The sequence below is a fragment of the Mobula birostris genome, chromosome 1 (genome assembly GCF_030028105.1).
Source record: "Mobula birostris isolate sMobBir1 chromosome 1, sMobBir1.hap1, whole genome shotgun sequence".
Lineage (NCBI taxonomy): Eukaryota > Metazoa > Chordata > Chondrichthyes > Myliobatiformes > Myliobatidae > Mobula > Mobula birostris.
Window position 1 is genome coordinate 233,414,963 of NC_092370.1, and position 25,865 is coordinate 233,440,827.

The 25,865-nt window shown below is 41.5% G+C and overlaps 1 protein-coding gene across 5 annotated transcripts in view; it reads right to left on the bottom strand.

Annotated features, from left to right (window-relative positions):
* The window catches only part of LOC140205740 (poly(A) polymerase type 3-like), a 65,836-nt gene extending 41,521 nt beyond the window's left edge, over window positions 1–24,315 (bottom strand). For all 5 annotated transcript variants that reach the window (XM_072273316.1, XM_072273306.1, XM_072273325.1 and 2 more), the window contains exons 1-3: window positions 24,031–24,315; window positions 4,354–4,524; window positions 1,629–1,695 (exon numbers count right to left, since the gene is read on the bottom strand). In XM_072273316.1, the coding sequence (XP_072129417.1) occupies window positions 1,629–1,695; window positions 4,354–4,524; window positions 24,031–24,038 (246 nt within the window). In that variant the 5' untranslated portion in view covers window positions 24,039–24,315. The remainder of the gene's footprint in view (window positions 1–1,628; window positions 1,696–4,353; window positions 4,525–24,030) is intronic.
* Between the last annotated feature and the right edge of the window lie 1,550 nt (window positions 24,316–25,865).

A 25,865-nucleotide genomic window follows, 5' to 3' on the forward strand; every position in this document is an offset into this window, starting at 1 on the left:
TGCTCTTCTGCACACCGCTGTTACGCACAGTTACTTGAATTACTGTCATCTCCTTACAGCTTGGAGCAATCTGGTTATTCTCCAATGACCACTCATCAACAAGCCATTTTTGTTGACAGAACTACTGCTCACAGGATTTTTTTGCGTTTTTTTTTTTGCACCATTCTCTGTAAACTCTAGACAGAGATTGCTGTGCGTGAAAATCCCAAGAGGTCAGTAGTTTCTGAGATACTCAGACCACCCCGGCACCAACAACCATTCCACAGTCGAAGCCACTTAGATCACATTTCTTCCCCGTTATGATGTTTGGTCTGAACAACAAATGAACCTCCTGACCCTATCTGCATGCTTTTATGGATTGAATTATTTCATTTATTTAGAGATAGAGCGTGGAACAGGCCCTTCTGGTCCAAAGAGGCGCAATGCACAGCAACCCACCTATTTAACCTTAGCTGAATCACAGGTCAATTTACAATAACTAATTAATTGGATTGAGAGGGGAAACTGGAGCACCAGGAGGAAACCCATGCGATACGGGAAGAATGTACAAACTTTCTTATAGAGGATGCCAGAATTGCACTCTGTTGTCTCTAGCTGTTATAGCATCGCACTAACAGCTATGTTACCGTGGTGTGGTTACCACATAATTGGCTGTCTAGATATTTGCATTAATAAGGTGTACATGTGTAACTAATAAAGTGACCACTGGGTGTATATACTCTGCTTCTTTGCTGAATTGTAACTTAAGATAATGCATGCCATGTTGCTTGCAGCAGCACGTCATGCCAGCACACCACAGCAAATTCATAAAGTTGATCATCATATGGAAATCTTCTAAATCTATTCAGTTAAATGTATAATGGGCTTCAAATATCCTTGCAGCTATTAACAAGTTTTCCCAAACCCTTGCATGATTTTTTACTTTACAGAATGGTTATGCAGCCTCTACTTTCCATTAGGAAAGTTTCTTCTTGAAACATAGTAACAAGCCTACATTCTCCAGCACAGAAATGAATGCCCAAGGTGAGATATTAAGGCAGCTAAAAGTAGCATGCAAATATGTGTTCCCTTATTAGCTGGACAGTCATCAGGGAGATCATGCCATAACGAATACAACACCAATTAGACCATAACTCAACTCCTAAATATCATAGGAAAGATATGACTGTACTGAATTAAGTTTTACAAAGACATAACCAAATTTGAAATATTTTAGTTGAGGAATGGAATAAGCTAATGTGGAACAGATGTGACCAAGGGGAAAATCAATGTGACACTAGAGCTAAGGGGGACCTAGATAAGTGAACACAGAAAAGTTATTTTCCTTAGCAACAGGGTCAATAGCCAGGAGTTACAGATTTCACGTGATAGACAGTTTAGAAGAGAGATGGCAAAAAAATATTTTGGCCAGTAGTTGATAGGGGCTTGCAACTTCTTGCGAGAAAGACTACTGGAGACAAAATCTCTCATCACATTTGCAAAGTACTAGGGATACATTGTTGAAGAGCTATGACCAGCAGAAGACCAGAGCTGGAAGGTGGCATCAGACAGAGTGACATAGGCCATACGCTTTCTATATTCCAAATGGCAACTTAAAACATTCATTCAGAATTTCGATTGAGCATTACCTTAACTTCACTGATATCACGGATCCACTCTTTCACTAGGCTGTTTAGCTTTCCAAGAATTGCAATTCTGCAAGAGGAGGCAAATTAAAATATCATCACAGCAGGAAGTTAAAACTAGTATTCCTTTTCCTGTGGTTAGTGATTTATAACGTGTATAAATAAAGCTGAACCTACAGTGTGGTCAAGGGAGTTCCACAACTTAGAGCCTTGGCAGCTGAAGGTACTACCGCTAATGAAGCAATTAAATTCAGAGATTCAGAGGAGACCATAAGTAAAGGAGTGCAAATATTTTGGTGAGTTATAGAACTGCATAAAATACCAGCAAGAAGAGAGGGCATGAAATAAATGAGAACCCTGAAAGTGAGCACCAGAAAATATTGAACCTGTAGCTGGATACAGACTTTGCAAAAGGATGAAGACAATGGGCTTTGTCTTTCTCATATTTGCTTTAATTAAGTTTCTGACTATTCAGTACGGGATGCTGGACAGCCACTTTAAATTTAAAGGCAGTGTGAGGTTGGGTGATCAAAATCTGTAATCGTGCTTTTTGCTATCAGAAAACACATATCATACCAACTAAATTTCATGATCAAGTAGTTAAAATAATGGAGTATCAATCTAACTAGTGTGGGAGTTTTCAATGCACAGACTTTAAATAGTTCAAAAAAATTAGCTCATAACCATTTGAGACCATTGTCTTGTTAACAACATCAACTTCAAGATTAGAAAAATACATGCTAACCCAGTTATGAGAAATGTTTAACCTCATCAAACAATGACAAACATTTCCAGGGGATCAGAGATGACCTTAAGTTCACTATGTGTGCCAAGTGCACTCTAACACTGGGAACATAACACAATTTGCAAATGTAAACAAAAGGCAAATTTCACAGGTTTCACTTCAATGGAGGAGAATAGATGGAAAGACTTGGCAATTAGCTCATTCGGATTTTTCATTGATTTTAAGCACAAAAACTTTCATAGTTTAATCTTCTTTGGACTACACAAATAACATGACATGGCCAGTTGATGAATTCCTTTTACAGCTTTGTAACCAAGGCTTCTTCCTCATCACTCCATTCCTACATCATATCCTAGAATATCGAAAGTAGTAGAACTAGAAGACTCAACCACTTTAGCCAGCTTTGCCATTTGTTTACAACATGGTAGATCTGACAGTAACACTCCATAGTAACCTTTTTGTGCCCAGTTTATCAAGGTGAATTAATCTCTACCTTAAAATGACTCAACTGAGGAGAAAAGCTCCATAGACAGGTCTCATCTGGTCTTAAAATGGGTGATCCCCTTACTCTTAAACACTAATCCCTAGATCAAAATATCCCACAAAACATTTGCTCCATACCCAAGAGCTCTTGGGTCTAGTGTGCTCTAATTATCTTCTCGCTTTCTTCTAAGTTAAAGCCCAATCTTTTCCCTCAAGGTAATTCACACATTCCAGACATTAGCCTGGTAAACTTTCTCTGAAATACTTCAAGTCACAGTGCAAAAGGCTGTGTCACCACATGGGATAAATGCATGTTGATGGCCAAGTCAGTTAACACACAGGTTTCCAATCATTGTAACCCATCCTTAGACATAAGCCATGGATTCTACACATGAAGACATGTAGATGCTTCACAATGAATGTGCATCATTCTACTTCGTACAACCCAATAGATCTGGATACCTTACGTTAAGAAACAAAGCTTTAATTCACAAGTTAAAGGTTGCAGAAATCGAACATCCTTTTCCTGGCAAAGTCAAGCTATTAAAGCAATCCAAGTGGAGTTTCAAAAACCTGACAAGTGATCAAAACAACCAGTTCCCTTCCACAACAGAAGCCAAAGTAAATTAACCTTTAAAAAAAAACTTCTCATTTCAACATTTTAAATTCATTAGTAATTCCAATGTTTATTATCCACTCAGAACTAATCTCAGGAGTATTTTGAGGAACTGCACTCTTTATGGTGAAGATATCCCCTCTGTAATTTTTGACCCAATGAAGGAAAAGCAAATATCCAGGTCAGGACTATGTGTGACTTGGCAGCAGTGCTGCCTTCAGCCTTCCAGCTGATAAATTTAAAAAGTACATTTACAGACTTGGCAAGTTATGCAGTATATCATGTCTATAGTTAACATTCTAGTCACAATGTGTCTGTATTGGAATGAATGGTTAATGTTCTCCAAGATTTAGTTCTGGAAATACCAGGGAAGACCACTGACACAGTTTTGATGAACTATACAAAACTGGATGCGTTGTTCCAAGAAGAGATTGAGAATGCAACAGAGGATACATTGGACGAAACAGTTGTTATGCATGTGAAGAAAATAATAATTTGCTATGCAAAGATTCGCAGCTAGGGTAAATTCGTGCTCATGGCAGGAAAAAAAACATAATCAACACAGTATCTTCCAAATAAACAATTTGGGACAAAGCAGGAAATCCTCCAAGTAACTGTATGCAATTCAACTCTTCTCCACATAATGCCCAAATCTCAGAATAGATAATTATTATGCCTGTGAGCAGACATAAGATTACATAATCTGGCACATTTCTGGGAAGGAAGATTTGGATGTGATCTGTACAAAATAAAATATGTATCAGCAAAAACAATCTAATGATTAAATTAAATGAAAGCATCACTGATAATCAACACTTCTGGGAAAGTAAAGACTCCATGAAAAAGAAAAATGTGGATACGACTGCTTTAACTGAAGATAATACCTGTGCTGCAACTCTTCCTCCTCTTCAAAAACTCCATAAGGTTTTAGTGCCTCAATAAGTTTCTGGGTAAGCACATAATCATTTTCTTTTGGCAACGCCAAGCTAATTGAAGACGTAATACCATAGTGCTTTTGGGTTTGGGGCTGAAGAGATCCTTGATTTGCAGAAGGGCTGTGGAGCAAAACAATGCAAGTTAACAATTGATTACTTACTGCTTGCAGTTTCAGGTTGGAACAGCATACTATATTTAGACACAAGAAATTCTGTAGATGCTGCAGATCTTGAGCACATACTAAGTATTGGAGGAACTCAGCAGATCAGACAGAAGTGTCTCGGCCAGAAACTTCAACTGGTTATTCCCTTCCAAGTATGCTGCCTGACTTGCCGAGTTCCTCCAGCTCTGTGTGCATGTGTGTGCGCGCGCACGCGCGCTCATGTTATAAATACTCCATTGGAACATCAATACTACTTAATTTGTTCAATGAATGATAACTCTTATTTAAGCATTGAATGAGATCACTTCACAATTAAATTGACCCAAGAACATTCATCATCTGGTATGGATACTATTACCATGAAGAATAAAGCAAAATATCACTGCCTCCAGAGAGAAACACCTTACAAGGTGTTACATACCTCAAGGAGATCTGTGATTTTTTTTTCGGAGAATGATGTAATGGTCTTTTGGAGGTCACCTGATGTAATTTTCCCGCTGATGTGAGGTCACGTGATGACGTGCAGCGCGGGTATATAAGGGAAGACCCAGATGACACAGTTAGTTTTTAGTTTTTAGATTTCCAGCTAGAATGTACTGTGTCTCCGTTTCTGTTGTGTATTTGTTTTTATGATGCAACTTCATTTTTAAAACGGTTGTTACATTCTGTTGCAAGGTACAATAGTGCTGAATTGGCAATTTTTGCTAGATGTGTTGATGTACCTTATTCTAGCAGTAGTACGGGAGAGTGAAGACTTTATCGAAGTACAGAACCCAAAGGATTGAGAGGAGTCGGTATCGTTCGGCAGTTTAACAAAGGATCGACCTTATTGAGTCTTCGTTGAAGGAGTAGTGACCTGCATGGAAGATAACTCTTGCCAGAAGAGCAAAGAGTTCATGCAAGGTTTGCTCTCTAGAATTTAAGGTCAGTTGTTCTAAACTGTTTATTTCCTGCAACGTGAATCCTTTGAACAGAACCAATGGGAAAGTTGCGTCTATGAAGAAATCTTTCTCCAGAGAAGTCTCTCCCAATTGAACGTATAAATCTGTTGGACTTTCGAATTCACCATTTTAAGAACTTTATCTGACTTTACTGCTTTAAAAACTGTTTTCGCATTTAACGCTTTAGAACCAGTGTCGAGTGACGATTTGTTGAACGGCGGCATACTGGTTAACTTCCGGTTAAGGTTTTCTTTCTTTTTTTTATTAATAAATGTTTGGTTGTTTTTATATAACCTGTCTCAATTGATATTCATTGTTGCTGGTTATGTAACAAAGGCCATAGTCGCCGAGAATTGATGGTTAAAGGAGAGGATGCTGAAACTGCCTTGAATTATTTGAAGAACAAGGGTTTCTGAATTTTTACCTCAGCATACTCTCCAACCCACAAAACCATGTCACCTCCGTAATTCTGCCATTTCTGCATGCAGCTCTTTCACCATAAACTTCATGTGTGACTGAAATGATCTATCCGTCATGAGTTAAAAATACAGGTATGTTTTTTGGAGTCTATTACAGTCATTGTAGAACTGTATTTATGGGAAGCAACTTACAAATTTGTAAGACTAAAATGGTGGTTTGAAAAAAGTAACTTGCCCTAAAAAATTGGCTTAACTAAGTGTTCTGATAAGTGCAATAAGCACTGGAAGTTTCATGTGTAAGGCACGGTAAACAATGTCCAAAACATTGTTCTTAATCCTTTTTATGCTATAGACCCTCTTTGGAAGTCTGGTGGACCCCTTCTCAGAATAATTTAAATATACAAAATAAAGTACATAGGATTACAGAAGAAACCAACTATATTGAAATATAGTCATCAAAATATTAAAAAAAAACAAATTTGTGATATAGTAATATATATGCTTCATTATTACCACATTAAATCACAAGACTACATTTAATATATATGGAAGTTAAGTGAAGGCTACTGGTGCTTAGTTTGATAAGAACATTAAACTGTGGGGTGGTCTTTGACAAAGCAACACGTCATGTGGGTGGTCTTTGACAAAGCAACACGTCATGTTGGACATCTAATTGCAGGGCAGCCTGATAGCTGGACAGCTATCGCCTGAGCTTCACGAATGTCCGCATACAGGAAGACTGTGATCATATTTGATCCAGCAGCAGGTCTAATAACTACTGTAATTTTGAAAGTGATGTGGGCTGTAAATGACATTTTGAGATATTTGTAACAACTGTTATGTGAGATGAAAATATCTGTGATTTCTACTGGTGAAAGTCACAGGTACTGCTAATACTACCGTGGTTTGTTACCTACATTCATAATTGAAGGAAATGCTATATTTTAGTTCGAGGTTAGCAAAAATAAAGATGTAACTTCTTTTCCTCATCTGAGTTCACGGACTCCTGAGGGGTCCATGGACCCTAGGTTAAGAACCCCTGGTCTAAGAGTTTCAATACTTGCCTATTACAAAAAAGGGAGTACATTATCTAATGATCACTTTTGGTTAAAACACAAGTATGCCAACAACAATAGGAAACTTTGAGCAAAATATTGCAAATGCAGTGAATGATGCAAGTACAATTAGAAATGAGTTGTTGAATCGTCACAAACAGGGCTCAGACTACTGACTTGCAACATAAAATTAGTTATCTTTATTAAAGCTTGACTACATTTTAGCCACATTTTTAAAGGGATAGTATTTTAGCTGGAGTTAAACACACAGCTATACCTTTGTGGTGATCACATTCCAGCATTTGAAAAACTATTGAGACAGTTTCTATGTTACCTAGTCAACTCAGAATGAAATCAAAACCACACAAGGGAGAACAGCAGCACAATTATATGAAATAAAATCAGAAAAATAATGAAAATGCCGATTCTTGATGAAAGACTACAGAACTGAAACAAAGTTTCTCTTTCCAGAGATGTTGCCTGAGTATTTCTAGAACTCTGATTCCCAATAAATGCATTTAACAAAATCACAATAACTTCTAGCATTGTATATGAAAACAAAAGGTTAAGTTCTACCATGAACCACACAATATATAATGAATTTATCATTCATCTTCCTGATGAAGCATTCAGCACAGTCATTTTCTGATGACAAACTGAAGACTAAACACAGGAAAACATCATGTAGTCGTCTACAGAAAGTACAATTTTAATTTGTGTCACAGGACAACAGTGATTCATAGCTCAGACAGTAGCTAATCCCAACAAACTATAGTACTGTTCTTGGTTAGATTTTGCCACTGCTTCAAAAGTCCAATCAACACAGCATCAAAACTTATTTGGTAACAATATATTTAAATATCTGATTTCTTACTAAAATTTTTTGCCCAGATCCATCAGATTGTCATTGCTTTGGTCTAAAGAAAATTAAATTGACTCTGGTTTGTCTTTGTAAACTCACACAATTATCTTTCATCCTGGTTTTATTTCAGTTGAAGCGTATTAAATATTTGTGTACACTAATCACAAAAATGGAAACGATTCCTAAAATGTTAAATTATCTTTAGGTTTTACTTCACACTAGATTAGTGGTTTCACAATGACAGAAAACTCTCATTGAACAGTATATAAATTACACACCTATCATTGTCAGATCACTATGGGATACTCTGTTTTATTACTAGCTTTGAGATTCTGATATGTATTCTTCCAACTTTCTATTTTATTAGCAATTATTTTATCAATAAGGTTTCCATTCTTTCCACTTCAGAGTCTTCTTTCGCTTTCACCTCATCCAATCCAATGCCACCATGCCCACAAAAGATAAAAGGAGATAACTGCTAAAAAAACCTAAACAAAAACTAGAAATATTGAGGGGTTCTAATATTGCACAGCTAATTTAAAAGTTCTTTCACTAGTAATTTCATGCTACGTGTTACTTTCAGAGATCTCCATTTGTCCATTTTTAATATGCATGCCAACTCACACATTTTGAATGCTCAACCCATGGACACCCCACATACAAGCTCTCTTAGTATTAAGACAGAGACACAGGTGGTGCTGATATCAATGTTTTAGATTGAGACCCTTCATTGGAACCAATAATATTAAATTCAAAAGTCTAACATATGTACACACATTTGTTCCTACAGTCAGAACTAGATTCTCCTCTCTCCACTTTTAGTCATCAGTCTAATGTGCTTTTGATATACCATTTATTACAAAAGTGTGGAGCTGTGGTCACTGTATCAGTGCATTTTCTGATTGAAGGATAAAATATAGATGTGTGCAAGGACAGAACCCACTTATAACCCAGAGATGGCCTGCATCCTTTCTTCATTTGCTTTTTTTCTTTTGACCTCTCTTTTTAATCCAAGGTAACAAATTTTCCAACTTTAAATTCTTTTTTAAAAATCACCATTTCTTGGATTATATTCCTTCCCTCATTAAACCATGCACAAAGGCTCCAAGGTTTTAGATGAGACAAAATTATTCAGGTGCCTATTCATTTCCTATGCCACTCTTAATAGGCTTTAGCAACTAAAATTACTCCACAAGTCGTACTACAGTAATTTAATTCCACAAAATGAAAGTTACTTCTCTGAACCAAACAGCATAGAGTCAATCTGTACTGCAGGTCAATATCATATGCAGTAGTCACGCCTCAGTTAAATCATTCACCTAACCGTGTTAGACAACTCAGATTACAATTAACAGCTTCAACAGAGTAAGGTAAAAGCAGAAACATGCTAACACTTTACTATTTTAATCACACAAATAACACAGCTACCAGTGTGATAAGCTGCAAGAAAACACAACCTTTCCCTTAAAGCCATGTTTCATGCTTAGATGCTCACTATCATTATTCAAATGAAAACAGAAAGCAAGGACTCTCTAAGAACAAATACAATCTTTGGAGTTGGGGTGCAATCTTAGTTCCTTTAACGCAGAGTTGATATGTAAGAGAATCAGATGAGCAAAAATTATCTTCCAGATATTCCCTTGGCTAAAAATGTCAACATTTTCCATGTCTGCAGGGATTCTGCTCACTGATCCATACATGTGGCATTTCACGGAGAGCAAATTATAACTTTATTCCAAGACTAAAATATTCAGAAGTACAGATAGCCCTTGTTTAAAAGGCCAGAATTACTCCTTCATTCCATCTTTCATAACTATCACAATGCAATGTTTTCTGAAGCATAGCCACTATTTTGATGGAAAAGGAACTAATTTGAAAAAGAACAAACACCAAAAAAAACAGCACTAACAGCCCTGATAATTAATTTATTTACTAATTAGGATTCAAACCTGAAGCTTTCCTGGCATGGCTGAGCTATAAACTTTCATCAGGATATAACAAGCAATGTGTAACATAGGCTTTGACAGCTTTATATAAAGGACTTGGATGAAGGAATCAAGGGTACAGTTGCTAAATCTGCCAATGGCAAAAAAAACAGGAAGGAAAATTGTGAAGGCACAAAGAGATTACAAAGGGATGTAGATAGTTTAAGTCTATGAGAAAGGATCTGATAAATAGCATACAATTGGGAAACATTCCATTTTGGTCGAGAAACATAACACATTTAGACTTTTTCCACTGGACCTTCTCTCTTCTCCCCTCTCCCATTGGACAGAAGGTACAAAAGCCTGAAAGCATGTACCACCAGGCTCAAGGACAATTTGTATCCCATTTTTATCAAACTCGTGAATAGACCTCTTACACAATAAAATGGACTCTTGGCCACACAATCCACCAAATTATGATCTTACACTATCATTTACTTGTAACTTCCCTTTTTCGGAAGCCTTAACAATTTATTCTACATTGTTATTGTGTTACCTTATTCTAGCTCAATGCACTGTGTAATCATTTGATCCGTACAAACAGTATGCAATAAAAGTTTTTCATAGTCTCTTGGTACATGTCACACTAATAAACCAATACCAATATTGGTATAATCTCTAAATGGTGAGAACTTACAAAGCTAGGAATCTAGGCATCCATGTGAATGATTTGCAAAAGGCTAATGTGCAGGTACAGTTTATAATCAGGAAAGCTAAAGGAATTTTAAATTTTACTGCTAGAAGAATTGAACAGAAAAGGATGTTGATTCTTCAATTGTGTCAGGAATTGGTAAGATCACCACAGGGGTACAGGCCTCCATTCTCACGGAAGAATTCAAATGTAATTCAGAGGTTTACTAGACTAATCAAGAATGAAAGGGTTACCATATGAGGAATGTCTGGCAGCTCTTGGGTTGTATTCCCTGGAGTTCAGGAGAACGATGGGGGATCTCACAGAAACATTTCAAATGTTAAAAGGCCTGAACAGATTAGATATGACAAAGTTATTTCCCATGGTAGGGGAGTCTAGGACAAGAGGGCACAACTTCAGAATTGAAGGACGTCCATTTAGAACAGAGATGCGAAGAAATTACTTTAGTCAGAGGGTAGTAAATCTGTGGAATTTGTTGCCACGAAGGCCGTGGAGGCCAAGTCATTGGGTGTATTTAAGGCAGAGATAGATAGATTCTTGATTAGCTGGAGCATCAAAGGGTATGAGGAGTTGGGATGACTGGAAAAATTGGATCAGCCATGATTGAACGGCGGAGCAGACTCGATGGGCCGAATGGCCTACTTCTGCCCCCTATATCTTATGGTCTTATAATCACCAGTTATTGGACTGCTTTACAACATCTGCTAGTTTTCTTCATTTTCATTCACTAGATAAATACTTGAGAAGTGCATGTTGCCTTATGAGGAAATGTTGGACAGGCTAGGCTTATGAGAGGCGGCTTGAATGAAGCACTTTAGATCCTATGAGACATAATAGATATGGAAGGTGTTGGCTCTTGTGGAAAAATCTAAAATGGGGTCACTGTTTAAAAAAATAGGCAATTAAGATAAAAATGTAAAATTCCTTTTCAGTGAGTCATGAACCCTCAAAAGGCAGGGGAAAAAGTCTTTGACTATTTTTAAGGTAGAGGAAGTTAAATACTTGATAAGCAAGGTGCTGAAATATTACTGATTATGCAGTCATATCAGACATGATCTTATAAAAAATAAACAGCAAAGCAAACTTGAGTGGCTGAGTGGCAAACAACCAACTTTCATGCTTGTATGTCATTGAGCAATATGCTGATCCAGAATCAAATGTTATGAAAGGGCACTGTGACTTCTTTCTCTCTACCTGCTAGCAACCCACTTCATCACAAATGAAGCAGCCAATTTCCTGCTATTCCAGTATACACACACACACACACACACACACATATATATATAAAAATATTCTCCAAACCCTTTCCCTTCTCCCCTCTCTCACTGGGCAGAAGATACAAAAGCCTGAAACCACGTACCAGCAGGCTCAAGGCAAAGAGAATCAAAAGAAAACAAGATAGAACAGTGAATGTGGAACAAGAACTTCCCATTAAAGTGGTGCAGGCAGCAGTCTCTGTCGAGGTTGAGGTTGTGGTTCAAACTGTTGTTTTTTTATGTTCATCAGGATGATTCTGAGGGCAGCATGGGAAGTTAGGGGGGAGATTTGGATTTCAGGACAGGAATGAGGGAAGTTAGAGGTTAAGGGCAGTAAATAGAGCATCAAGGACAGGAGCTGGAATCAAAAGTCAGAGCACTCCAAGGTAGAAGCCCAGTGATCCCCATGGAATGATGACCAATGGGCATGTGCTGAGAATTTCAGTGAACTACGTGGTCAATGACTGAAGTCGGTGGGCCCCATAGACAAAGGCAGGTGACCCCTCAAGTTACTGAGTCCTGGAGTCAGAGGTCCGTGCAAGCCCAGAGTTCGAAGCCCAGAATTCAAATTTCTGTGATTGGTGAGTCCTCGGGTCAATACCAAGTTCAAAGACTTTAGCTTTTGAGTCCACAAGTCAAAGCCCTTGAGTTTCGGAAGTCAAAAACCAGATGTCTGTGAGTCTGGACCAGGAACTGGATGTTGGAGGCTCAAAGGCAACCTCTCCTGTGTTTGGAGGTGGGTAGGTAGGTGTGTGTGAATGCAAGAGTGAGATAAAGGGAGGAAGAGAGGGTGGGAGAAAAGGTTTGTTTTGTTGTTCTGCAAAACATTATATGCCTGCTATATTGACACCAGAATGAGCAGTGACATTTGCAACCTGCACCCCCCCCCCCCCAGCATATCCTTAGGTTGTGCTGGTCCTTACATAAACAACGTATTTCACTGCATGTTTCAATGTACGTGATGAATGAATCTGAACAATCAAGCTAACCTTTCTCAATGGCCAACATTAAGGTTGATAAATAGCCTTGATGAGCACAAAGCCATACACATTTCACATCATATGAAAGTGATAATAATTCTAATTCTGATTCCCAACCCATGGCCATGGTTACCTTTTCTTCCCTACAAAGTTGATTCAATCTAGATCAGAAATCAAATTTGGGTCCTTCTTATTTCTCAGAAATTTAGTGAAAAAACTATCCAGGACTTCAAAAATTACATGCATGCTTTCACCAACTTCAATAAGCTTCATCAAGAAAATCACCGACTACAAAGCCTTTCATCTAAGGCACTGAGTTTTGGATTCACAGAAAAGCCAAGTACTACTTTAAGAGGCAACTCAAAAAGATGTTTCTTGAGGGTTGCATATATCTAATTCAACAGCATCGCATCCCACAACATTTTAGAATATTAAAGAAAAATTATGTGATCTTCATTATAACTATATAATTCCCAACTGAAACCTCAAAACACAGCTTCAGGTAATGCTTTCTACCAAACAAATCACAACTTTCCTGCAAGAGACATGCAGAGCATAATCAGTTACTGGGAATGAATTAAGTGTCCTGGTCTGTTAAACAACTGTCCTACAAACAGTAGCACATTTAATGGGAAATGGCACATGAGAAAAGTCTGCTGGAAAAGGTAACAGATTAAAGTCATCTAGAAAACAATTCTGATGTACTTTTTGAGTTCACAGAAGCATTTCAGTTCACCAAATGCCTCTGGAATCAACAGATAGAAATTTGGAGTTTTTGAACAAAATATCCATTTTCCTCACCCAAAGAGATGAATTATAGGATGACTTACATGTTAAAACTTTAAATTTAAGCTGGCTACCACTGCAAGGATTGATAGTAAAGGTCTTACTCAAATAAAATTGACCCTTGTTAGACAACACCTGGCCTATTGTGCAAGTCTGATCACTTTACCCACAGGAAGATAAAATATTGATTGGGGGGTCGGGGGGAGGGAAGTACAACAAAGATTCACCAGATTGACTCGCAGAATCAGGCCGTCAACATGAGATCAAGTATACTGGGCCAATATTCTCAGTATATGAGAAATGAGGGGCAGTATATTTGAAAAAGAATTCTTACCAGCAAATTGCGGGGATAACTCTTCCCATTCCTGTGGTTTTCAAGAGGAGGCTGGGAAGTGGTTTTTCTTTATTTATTTATCGAGATACAGCGTGGAATAGGCCCTTCAAGCAATGCCCCTCAGCAATCCCCGATTTAATCCCAACCTAATCATGGTACAACTTACAATGATCAATCGGCCTACCAAATGGCATGTCTTTAGACTGTGGGAAGAAACCAGAGCACCCGAAGGAAATCCAGGCGGTCACAGGCTAGTAGCACAATCTCAAAATAATAGTCAGCCATTCAGGACTGAATTCCTTCATGCAAAGGATTCTGATTTTTTTGGAATTCTTTTGCCAGAAGGGTGCTCGATAATCACAATATTTTCAAGTATATGAATAAAGGTATCTAGAATAGGAAAGTGGTGCTGAGGTAAAAAGTCAGCCACAAACTTTTAACAGGGAGTTAATTTGGTGAATTCCAAATTGACTCAAGAGCTAGGTAGTAGAAATGCTGGTTGAAGGTTTTTGGAAATGGAGCCTGATGACTCAATTCATTATGTATGCAAATGGTTTGGATGTCAATGCATAAAGCCTGGTTTATACTTCTGTGTCAACTGGACGCCGTAACCTACGCAAGTGGCCTACGCACGTTGTGAGCATTTATACTTGTGTATTGGTGTGTCTGCATCGCTCGACAATTCGCGCACGTCACGCACGCGCACTCACCTGCCCGTGCAAGGCTTCATGGTCATGGTAGTCTCAGGGTAAACAAGACGCGAGTGTCTTTTTTCGTGTGAAATGTGTCCTCCATAATTTCGGAGGTCTGTAAAGCTTTTTGGAAAGCATTGCAGCCAGAGTTCCTTCCCTGTCCTTCAGTCACCCAATGGGAAGCGACTGCAGCATAGGATGACATGCGATGCTACCAAGCGGACCAATCACAGTTGTTGCGTTCTGCGTTGTCGCAACGCATGGTTACATTTTGGGAGAGGTGCATGTCACAGCAACGCAAGCTCTCGCGTAGGGTTCTGCATTGGCTTTGCGTAGGGTTTGCGGCGACGCAGACCTTACGGCCACGCGTTGACGCAGAAGTATAAACCAGGCTTAAGGCTTGATCAGTAAGTTTGCAACGACACAACATTAGGAATGTTGACAGTGAAGGATATCACAGATAATGAGAGATTTTGGAAGTGGGCTGGGGATGGGGGGAGGTGGTGCAAATAAATTCAATACAGATAACTGCGAGGTGATGCATTTTGGAAAGTCAAAACTATGACCGATTGGGCACCAGGGAATGTAACAGAACAGAGGGACCTAGCAGTACAAGTACATAGTTCATTGAAAGTGGCATCACAGTTAGATGGTGTAAAAGGTGCTCAGCATGCTGGGTAAACAGTCATCAGTGAGGGCACTGAGTTGAAACATTATGCTGCAGTTGTGCAAGTCGTTGGTGAGGCTGCACTTGAAGTACAGGTGTCCCCCGCTTTTTGAACGTTCGCTTTACCAAACATCACTGTTACGAAAGACCTACATTAGTATTCTGTTTTTGCTAACAGAAGGTTTTTTCACTGTTACGAAAAAAGCAACGTGCGAAAAAAATGGCGGCGTGCGAAAAAAAAAGCAGCGCGCGCCCCGGGCAGCCAAGCTCTTTCTCCAGAACTGCATTCTAGCCGCCACTGCTGAAACACGTGCTTTATCTGTTACTGTTGGTTCTGCTCGTAGCAAAGTGGTCTCTCTTAGTCGGCATCCAGTAATGGATAAAATGGAAAGTCTATTGCTTGAGTGGATTGATGGGTGTACAAAATGTGTTGTTCCTTTAAGTTATCTTATACTTAAGGAGAAATCAGTCAGTCTTTTTAATAAGCTGAAACAGAAAACACTGGCCGATGGTGTTGAAAGTATTGCGAAAGTGGAATTTAAAGGTAGTCACGGGTGGCTTGATCAGTTTCTGAGGCGAGGGCAGCTTCATAGTTTATCGTTTACTGGAGAGAGTGCTTCGGCTGATAACTGAAGCTGCTGAAAGATTCCCAGCAGAACTGAAGAAAATAATTACAGAAGGTGGTTATTCGTATAAGCAAGTGTTTAACTGTGACGAAACTGCAATTTATTGGAAAAAATTGCCGAGTAAGACATTTATTTCGAAAGAAGAAAAGCAGGCTAAGGGACACAAGGCATCGAAGGACAGGTTTACCCTAATGCCTATTATTAACGCCACTAAGCCTCTACTAGTGTACCATTCAGAAAATCCGAGGGCACTTAAAGGTGTTGATAAGAAAACACTTCCCGTTGTGTTCCGTTCACACCCAAGTGCTTTTTTCTGAGTACATGAGCAGATACGTTAGTCCTTTTGTTGAAAAATACTGTAGAGAAGATAACCTCGATAATAGGTGTCTTGTGATTGTCGATAATTGTGCTGCTCATCCGCTTGCCATTACCGAATATGGCAGTAACATTCGTGTTGTGTTCTTACCGCCGGATACGACATCATTGCTGCAGCCGTGTGACCAAGGCCTAATAGCCACAATTAAGGCTTACTATACGCAAAATGTGATGCGTTTTATTGTAAGTGCTATTGACAGAGAGGGCAACTCCAAAGCATCTTTGCGAGAGATCTCGAAAGACTACAATATAAAACTGGCAATCGCCAACATTGGAGATGCTCTCGATAGGCTAACAGTCTCGATGAGAAATGGCGTTTGGAGGAAACTATGTCCCGAAGCAGTGAACGATTTTAAAGGCTTCGAACCATCAACAATAAATACGACAGTAGTGAGCTTGGCTAAGGAGGCTGGGTTTGTGGAAGTTGACGAAGATGGTGTTGAAGAGGTTTTGGCATCCCATGACCAAGAATTGACAGATGAAGAGCTGATGCAATTGCAAGAGGAAAGGATAACAATCGAAACCGAACGCAGTAGCGAAAATGAAGTCGTCCAGGGACTGAACGTGAAGCAGTTGCATGAGATTTTCGCTGCGGTTGACAGTGCTGCAATGATTGCAGAAAAGTATGACTTTAATTTTGAAAGGGCACGTAGGTTTAGGGCAGGTTTGCAGGATGATTTGAGTGCTTACAAAGAACTCTATGATCTAAAAATGCGCGAGGCTCAGTCAAGTATACTGTTATTTTTCAAGCCTTGCACATCAGCCACAGCAGACGACGAACCTCGACCTTCGACATCGAGGCAGGCAGACATAGAAGATGATGACCTGGCTGCCCTATTGGAAACAGACTACGATGAGATGACACCCCAGTCTCCTCTACCTCCCACCATCCCAATTTCCAACGACTCAGCCTAACACACCATCCCGATTCCCGTAAGTGAAATTACACTGTACATACATTATTTCTGCTTTATATAAGTTGTGTATTTTTGTGTTATTTGGTATGATTTGTCAGCCTCATAGCTTAAAGGTTACTGGAGAGAGTGCTTCCACCGACAGTGCCTGCGCCGACAGTGCTTCCGCTGAGAGCGCATGCGTGAGATTTTCACTGCGCTAGACCGTGCTTCAATGATTGCAAAAAGTATTTCTACTTTATATGGGCTGTGTATTTTTGTGTTATTTAGTATGATTTGTTATTTGGTACGATTTGGCAGCCTCATAGCTTAAAGGTTACTGGAGAGAGTGCTTCTGCCAAGAGCACATGCGTGAGATTTTCGCTGCGCTAGACAGTAGTTCAATGATTGCAAAAAGTATTTCTACTTTATATAGGCTGTGTATTTATCATATCATTCCTGCTTTTACTATATGTTACTGTTATTTTAGGTTTTATGTGTTGTTTGGCATGATTTGGTAGGTTATTTTTTGGGTCTGGAAACGCTCAAAAATTTTTCCCATATAAATAAATGGTAATTGCTTCTTCACTTTACGACATTTCGGCTTACGAACCGTTTCATTGGAACGTTCTACCGTCGGATGGCAGGGGAAACCTGTACTATGTACAGTCTTGGTTGCTCTATTATAGAAAAGACATGGTTAATCCGAAACGAATGTATAGAACTTATCCAAAGTGTATGAGAGGTTGACCAGTCTAGGTCTTTATTTTTGGGAATATAAGAGAATGAGGGGCAACTTTATATAGAAATGCTTAACATTATAAAAGATATAGATAAGGTGGATGGTAACAGTCTCTCCCCCAAGATAGGGGCATAGGTTTAGGGTGAGACAGGAAAGATTTAAAGAGCGCCAACTTTTTCCAAGGAGAGGATGGTGAGAATATGGCATGAGGTGCTGGAGGAAGTGGTTGAGGCAGATACAACCGTATTGTTTAAGTAGTAGTTGGATAGGTACGTGGAAGGTCGGGGCTTGGAGGGATGTGGGCCAAATACAGGAAATTGGGAGTAGCTGGATCGGCACGGCAACTGGCGTGGAGTATTTGGGCCTGCATCTGTGCTATAAAGCTCTATGATTAATTTTGTATGGAATGGCCCATTCCTTCGACTTCATCAAGCACCTAACTTGATAATGAAAGTCATGGATAAAAATCATTGATTCTGGTACAGATAGCCTTGAAGATCTCATAACAATGTCAAGGAAGGAATGGCAATCTCCAACAAATGACCATCTTCCACTGAGTAATGCCAGTGGAATATTTTTCTATTTTATTTCCACTTTCTGTTCATCACAACTCATTAATTGCAGTTCTCCAAAATACACAATCTGGAAATAGAAGTAGGAATTCAGCCCCTCCAGCCTGCTCTGCCATTCAAAGTTGTGCTGATCTTTGCTCAGCATCAACTCTTCCTTTATGCTAAATCCCTATATAACCTGTCAAAAAAATTATCTTGCTTCACTTTAAATGCTACTAATGATCCAACCGCTGCATTTCTCTCAAGTACAAAATTCCAGAGATTCAGCTTGAAAAGAAACTTCTGCACACCAGGGTTTTAACCAATTGGCCACTTCTTCAAACTAAATCCCATCATCTGAGATTCTCCTACTAGTGAAAATATCTCAGCATCTACCCTATCACACTCTACTGGGTTCTTACAATTTCCTGTAACATCACCCTCATTTTTCTAAACTCCAAATACAAATCGACTCCTTTCCGCCTTGCTTGATAGAACAATCTTTTCCTGTAAGAATTCAGCCTGCTGAATCTTTCTTGGACTGCCTACAATGTTATTACTTATCTGCATACGTAAGGCTACTAAAATTACGTGCAGTACTCCAGGTTTTGTATCACAAATACCCTGTGCAGCCACAACAAAGCTATCCTATTCCCAGCCTCAAATCTCATCTAAAATTTTGATGCCTTTTTCAAAATCAATAACATAAGCTCGCCCAGATTTAAAATACAGTAACTTCACCTTATGTCAAAATACTTTCATGGCATTAACAGCAACAAATTCTGTAAGCTTCAAGACTAAGGTTTTCTTTAAAGTATAATACTTGTGATCAGGAACAATATACATTGTTTACTCAGTTTACTGTGGCTTTGAATAGGTAGACACAGCAGTGAAGTTACTATCAGAACTGCACCAACAGTGTCAGAGAATTATACAGGAGGGAGGGAGGCTATTCTGCTCATCATGCCTGGATGAGGCTCCAATGGGACAATACGACAGTGAATATCCACAGCAGAACAAATGTCTTTTCCAACGAATCCATTCCAAATCATCAAAAATTAGTATAGCATCTGCATCCAGCAACCTTTAAAACTCTGTACTTTAGAATATAATTTGCTTATAGAAATATTTCCTCATGTCACCTCTAGTTCTTCCAATTACCATTATCTGCATTAACATTTAATTGACCTCTGCCACGAGGTCAATTAAATCATCCTAGGTACTGTGTTAGTACCTCTACATGTTCTCACAGGCCTGATATTCTCCCTAACATGTGGTAATCACAACAATAATCAATACTCCAGCAGAAGCTTAACCACAGACTCAGCACAAATCTATCTACAGTTCCATTAATGAATTCAAAGATCCCAAGCCAAATTTAAAAAAGTAATCTTGCACTTTCCTATCCAGAAGATGTGTACATATTCCTCAGATGTTTCAATCCCCACCTCACTTTAAAACTATTTCCACCACATTCGTTTCCCCTGTCGAAGTGTACCACTTCACCCTACACTACGTGGACTGTCATTTGCCATTCCTGCCCATCTCAGCAGTCAGTTTCTGTCCACCTGAAGTCTGCAGTCACTCACCTATTTACTGCAATTTCCAAGCTTCCTGTCAATTTTTCAAAATTGAAAATAAAAAAAAATCAACCGCAAATGCTGGAAATCTGAAATAAGAGCAGAAAGTTCTGGAATGACTCACCAGATCAAATGATGAAATGATGTCTAGAGTTCCAAAGTCCAGCTTAATCATAGACCAATGAGAACAGTGTTCCCACTAACAATCCCCGAGAGCAACACTCCAGTCCAAAAAGCCACAGTTCACAACTGGTCTTGCTTTATTAGCCAATTTCTGATCTATGTTGTTACCTTAATCTTACCATCCTAATTTAATTGTAAATAGGATTTTACATTCAAAGAATGCTGAGCTGCATTTTCCTTTTATTGATGTAGACTGACCTGCTGTGCATTCTGCATATTTTTCCAGCATTTGCAGATGAAAGTGTATGCCTTCATAGTATACAATTACTTGAAGAGCTTCACTTGTTTCTTACAGGCCCTTCTGCCCACCATGTTGTACTGATCACTTAACCTATTCCAACCACAAAGCCGTCCATTTTTCTTTCATCCACATGTCTATCCAAGAGTCTCTAAAATGTCTCTCATCTACCATTACCCTGGTAGGGCATTCTAAGCACTCACCACTGTGTAAGAAGCTTACCGTAACAACCTTCCTATATCTTCCTTCAATCTCGCATTTGCCACTTCCACCCTAGAAAATATTCTCTGGCTGTCCATTCAAACCAATGCTTATCATGTAAACCTCTCGTCTTCTGCTTCAAAGAGAAAAGCTTGAGCTCGCTCAACCCATCTTCATAAGACACACTATCTAATTCAGGCACCATCCTGATAAATCTCCTCTGCACCCCCTCTAAAGCTTCCATATCCTTTCTATAGTGAGGCAACCAGAACTGAACACAATACTTCAAGAGTGGTCTAACTCGGGTTTTATAGAGCTGCAACATTACCTCACAGCTCATTCCCCCGACTAATGAAGACCAGCACAACATACACCACCTTCAAAACCCCATTAGCTTACACAGATCCCCAAAATCCCTCTGTTCCTCCACACTGATTAAGAATCCTGGCATTATCCCTGTACTCTGTATTCAAAAGCCAACCTTCCAAAGTGAATCACTTCAAAGTTGCTGGTAAATGCAGCAGGCCAGGCAGCATCTCTAGGAAGAGGTGCAGTCGACGTTTCAGGCCGAGACCCTTCGTCAGGACTAACTGAAGGAAGAGTGAGTAAGGGATTTGAAAGTTGGAGGGGGAGGGGGAGATCCAAAATGATAGGAGAAGACAGGAGGGGGAGGGATGGAGCCAAGAGCTGGACAGGTGATTGGCAAAAGGGGATACGAGAAGATCATGGGACAGGAGGTCCGGGAAGAAAGACAAGGGGGGGGGGACCCAGAGGATGGGCAAGAGGTATATTCAGAGGGACAGAGGGAGAAAAAGGAGAGTGAGAGAAAGAATGTGTGCATAAAAATAAGTAACAGATGGGGTACGAGGGGGAGGTGGGGCCTAGCGGAAGTTAGAGAAGTCGATGTTCATGCCATCAGGTTGGAGGCTACCCAGACGGAATATAAGGTGTTGTTCCTCCAACCTGAGTGTGGCTTCATCTTTACAGTAGAGGAGGCCGTGGATAGACATGTCAGAATGGGAATGGGATGTGGAATTAAAATGCGTGGCCACTGGGAGATCCTGCTTTCTCTGGTGGACAGAGCGTAGATGTTCAGCAAAGCAGTCTCCCAGTCTGCTTCGGGTCTCGCCAATATATAAAAGGCCACATCGGGAGCACCGGACGCAGTATATCACCCCAGTCGACTCACAGGTGAAGTGTTGCCTCACCTGGAAGGACTGTTTGGGGCCCTGAATGGTGGTAAGGGAGGAAGTGTAAGGGCATGTGTAGCACTTGTTCCACTTACACAGATAAGTGCCAGGAGGGAGATCAGTGGGGAGGGATGGGGGGGGACGAATGGACAAGGGAGTTGTGTAGGGAGCGATCCCTGCGGAATGCGGGGGGGGGGGGGGGAGGGAAAGATGTGCTTAGTGGTGGGATCCCGTTGGAGGTGGCGGAAGTTACAGAGAATAATATGTTGGACCCGGAGGCTGGTGGGGTGGTAGGTGAGGACCAGGGGAACCCTATTCCTAGTGGGGTGGCGGGAGGATGGAGTGAGAGCATATTATTCTCCGTAACTTCCGCCACCTCCAACGGGATCCCACCACTAAGCACATCTTTCCCTCCCCCCTCTCTCTGCATTCCGCAGGGATCGCTCCCTACACAACTCCCTTGTCCATTCGTCCCCCCCCATCCCTCCCCACTGATCTCCCTCCTGGCACTTATCCGTGTAAGCGGAACAAGTGCTACACATGCCCTTACACTTCCTCCCTTACCACCATTCAGGGCCCCAAACAGTCCTTCCAGGTGAGGCAACACTTCACCTGTGAGTCGACTGGGGTGATATACCTCGTCCGGTGCTCCCGATGTGGCCTTTTATATATTGGCGAGACCCAACGCAGACTGGGAGACCGCTTTGCTGAACATCTACGCTCTGTCCGCCAGAGAAAGCAGGATCTCCCAGTGGCCACACATTTTAATTCCACATCCCATTCCCATTCTGACATGTCTGTCCACGGCGTCCTCTACTGTAAAGATGAAGCCACACTCAGGTTGGAGGAACAACACCTTATATTCCGTCTGGGTAGCCTCCAACCTGATGGCACGAACATCGACTTCTCTAACTTCCGCTAGGCCCCACCTCCCCCTCGTACCCCATCTGTTACTTATTTTTATGCACACATTCTTTCTCTCACTCTCCTTTTTCTCCCTCTGTCCCTCTGAATATACCTCTTGCCCATCCTCTGGGTCCCCCCCCTTGTCTTTCTTCCCGGACCTCCTGTCCCATGATCCTCTCGTATCCCCTTTTGCCAATCACCTGTCCAGCTCTTGGCTCCATCCTTCCCCCTCCTGTCTTCTCCTATCATTTTGGATCTCCCTCTCCCCCTCCAACTTTCAAATCCCTTACTCACTCTTCCTTCAGTTAGTCCTGACGAAGGGTCTCGGCCTGAAACGTCGACTGCACCTCTTCCTAGAGATGCTGCCTGGCCTGCTGCGTTCACCAGCAACTTTGATGTGTGTTGCTTGAATTTCCAGCATCTGCAGAATTCTTGTTGTTTAAAGTGAATCACTTCACGCTTTTCCAGACTGAACTCCATCTGCCACTTCTCAGTCCAGCTTTGCAACCTATCAATGTCCTGTTGCAATCTACGACAAACTTCTAGCCTATCCAGCAACACCGACGTCAACTTAATGGAAAGTTAATGCTGCCTTTTCCCATACACCAAACTATGTTACAGCACATGGATGTTTAAGAACACAAATCTGTTGCTTTGCTACTTTTACTCACAGGGTGAAAGGTAACAGTTTACCACCCAGAAGCTAGTTTAAAAGAAGAGCTTTCACACCACCACCAAAAGGTGTGTTTTCAAAATGGTTTTAAGTTAGTTGCGTTCTGACAGCACCAGAAAGTGTGGTTTCAAATAAAGTTACTAGCCAAGGTCATTTGAGTTACAGTTAAGAACTCGCAATAACATCAACATTTCTCACATTTCATGAGGAAGACATTTTATTCTTTAAAGTATCAAAGTGAGTGTATCTGCATGAATGTGGAAGATAGATGGGATTTCAACAGGTATCATTTTGGATACAAATTTTTCAAGCGACATTTCAGGCTGGGTAGGATTCAAAACCACGGAAATAATAACAAAAAAAGACCTGTTAAGATTCCCCACAAGCCCAGATTCATTAAAAATAGCTTATATAATAGGAGGCCGCCGCCGCCGCCAGGGGTAGGCCACGGAACAGGAGGTTGTGCTCCTAAGCTGGTTCAGAAAATAAAACCCTGACAAAAATAAGAAACATTGTAAATAAATACATAAAGTGCATGCTGATGGGGCCGGAGGGAGGGGGTGGGCAGGAGGCCGAGTGGGCCAACCGGCCAGCATGGTGCCGACCTTGTACCAGCATCGGCCGCCAAGCCTGCGGCTGGAGTAGTAAACCCCCTCCACCCCCGCCCGTACTTACTATGGCATGGCTTGGCGCAGCTCCGGTCCACTCCCGGTCCCCTAACGGTCTCCCAGCTTCACTCTCATCTTGAGCCCGCCACCTGCTGTAATCGCTCTCTTTCCTTTTTTTTAATTCCCCCTGCCTCAGCGAACAGCTCCTACCGAGGTGCGCTACTCCGGCGCCCGCTCCCTCCCTCCGCCTCTACAACAAAGCGCACCGTCCCAACATGGCGGAGGCCCGGGCACAAACAACAACCCCGCCGCAGCCAGCGCAAGCCGGCTCGACGTTACGTCGGCCCTCCTCTCCTACGTCACCCCGGCGCGGGAACGTGGGCGCGAGCTCCCGTTCGTGCGTGCGTGCGTGCTCGCGCATGACCCCGCCGCCACCTTCAGCTCCGCCTGCGACCCCGTCTGCTGCTTAACGCCCGGCAACACGGTTAAACCTGCCTAACTCCGTGCATTTGCTGAGTTCGTGTGTTGGTTCCCGGAAAAGATCATCGGGATCTCCCTATCCATAAGCATACATTGTCAGTGATTCTTCCCCTCTGCCCAACAAGCTCTCTGACCCCCTATCATCAGGCAGGAGGTACCGTACCATTAGGACAAAAACTGTTTGGGATGGAAACAGCCTCCCCCCCGCCGGGCCGTGAGCCTACTGAACTCCTTCCACCACCCAGTCTCATCATGTATGGAGCGCCCGCCAGTAGCGTTATACTGTTTACTTTTTAACTTGGGTCGTAAATGCACTTCATGATTTCAAAGACAAAAGTTAATTTATAATCAAAGTACATATATGTCACCATATATAGGCATCCGTTAGTCCCATGAGACCATGGATTTGCGCCTTAGAAAGTTTCCAGGCACAGGCCTGGGCAAGTTTGTATGGAAGACCAGCAGTTGCCCATGCTGCAAGTCTCCCCTCTCCATGCCACCGATGTTGTCCAAGGGAGGGACACTAGGGCTGATACAGCTTGGCATCGGTGTCATCGCAGAGCAATGTGTGGTTAAGTGCCTTGCTCAAGGACACACACGCTGCCTCAGGCAAGGCTCGAATTAACAACCTTCAGATCACTAGACCAATGCCTTAACCACTTGGCCACGTGTCACCATATACAACTCTGGATTAATTTCCTTGCAGACGTACTCAATAAATCCAAATGACCTGATATAATGATACATCTTGCGATGCCCTCAGAGACAGCATCAGTGATGTAACCCAGGGTCAAACGGTGTTTCAGGTCCTTCAACATCAGCCTCACTCGCCCCGGTGATCCAGCCGGGGTTGATCAGAAGTATTGTGCCACGGATCACTCTTCCTCATCCACAGCCATCTCCAGGCTTGCTCTGCTGCCTCTATGATGTCTTTCCCCTTCTGGGCTCCCGCGGTGCTCATGCAGCTGTGGGCTCTGTAAGGGGGGGGGATTGACCAGCAAACTCTCTGCAGCCTGCCTCTGTGGGCATACAGTGTGCCCACCACCTCTCGCTTCTGCACTCCTCCAGTACTTTGTCTTTTTCCTTCCATGGGCCGCCTCTGTCCGATCTTCCCAGGAACCAGTCAGCTCCAACGTGACTGCCTGCCTGCTGACTCATGGTCCCGCCAGCACTATGTCTGGCCAAAGCATTGTCAAGAAGATGTGCTCAGGGATCTGAGGTTGGCTTTCGATTCCCAGTCCTTTGCTCTTCCGAAAAGGCCGGCATTCTCCTTGCACTGGGTTTGAGCCTTCTTCTCCTGCCTTGATAAAAGCAATTGCCTGCTTTGCTGGGCGATGGTGTTTGGCCTGGGTGACAGCTGTGCACAAGGTGTCGGCCACTATCTTCAGCACCTGGTCGTGGCGCCAACAATAACATCCCTCC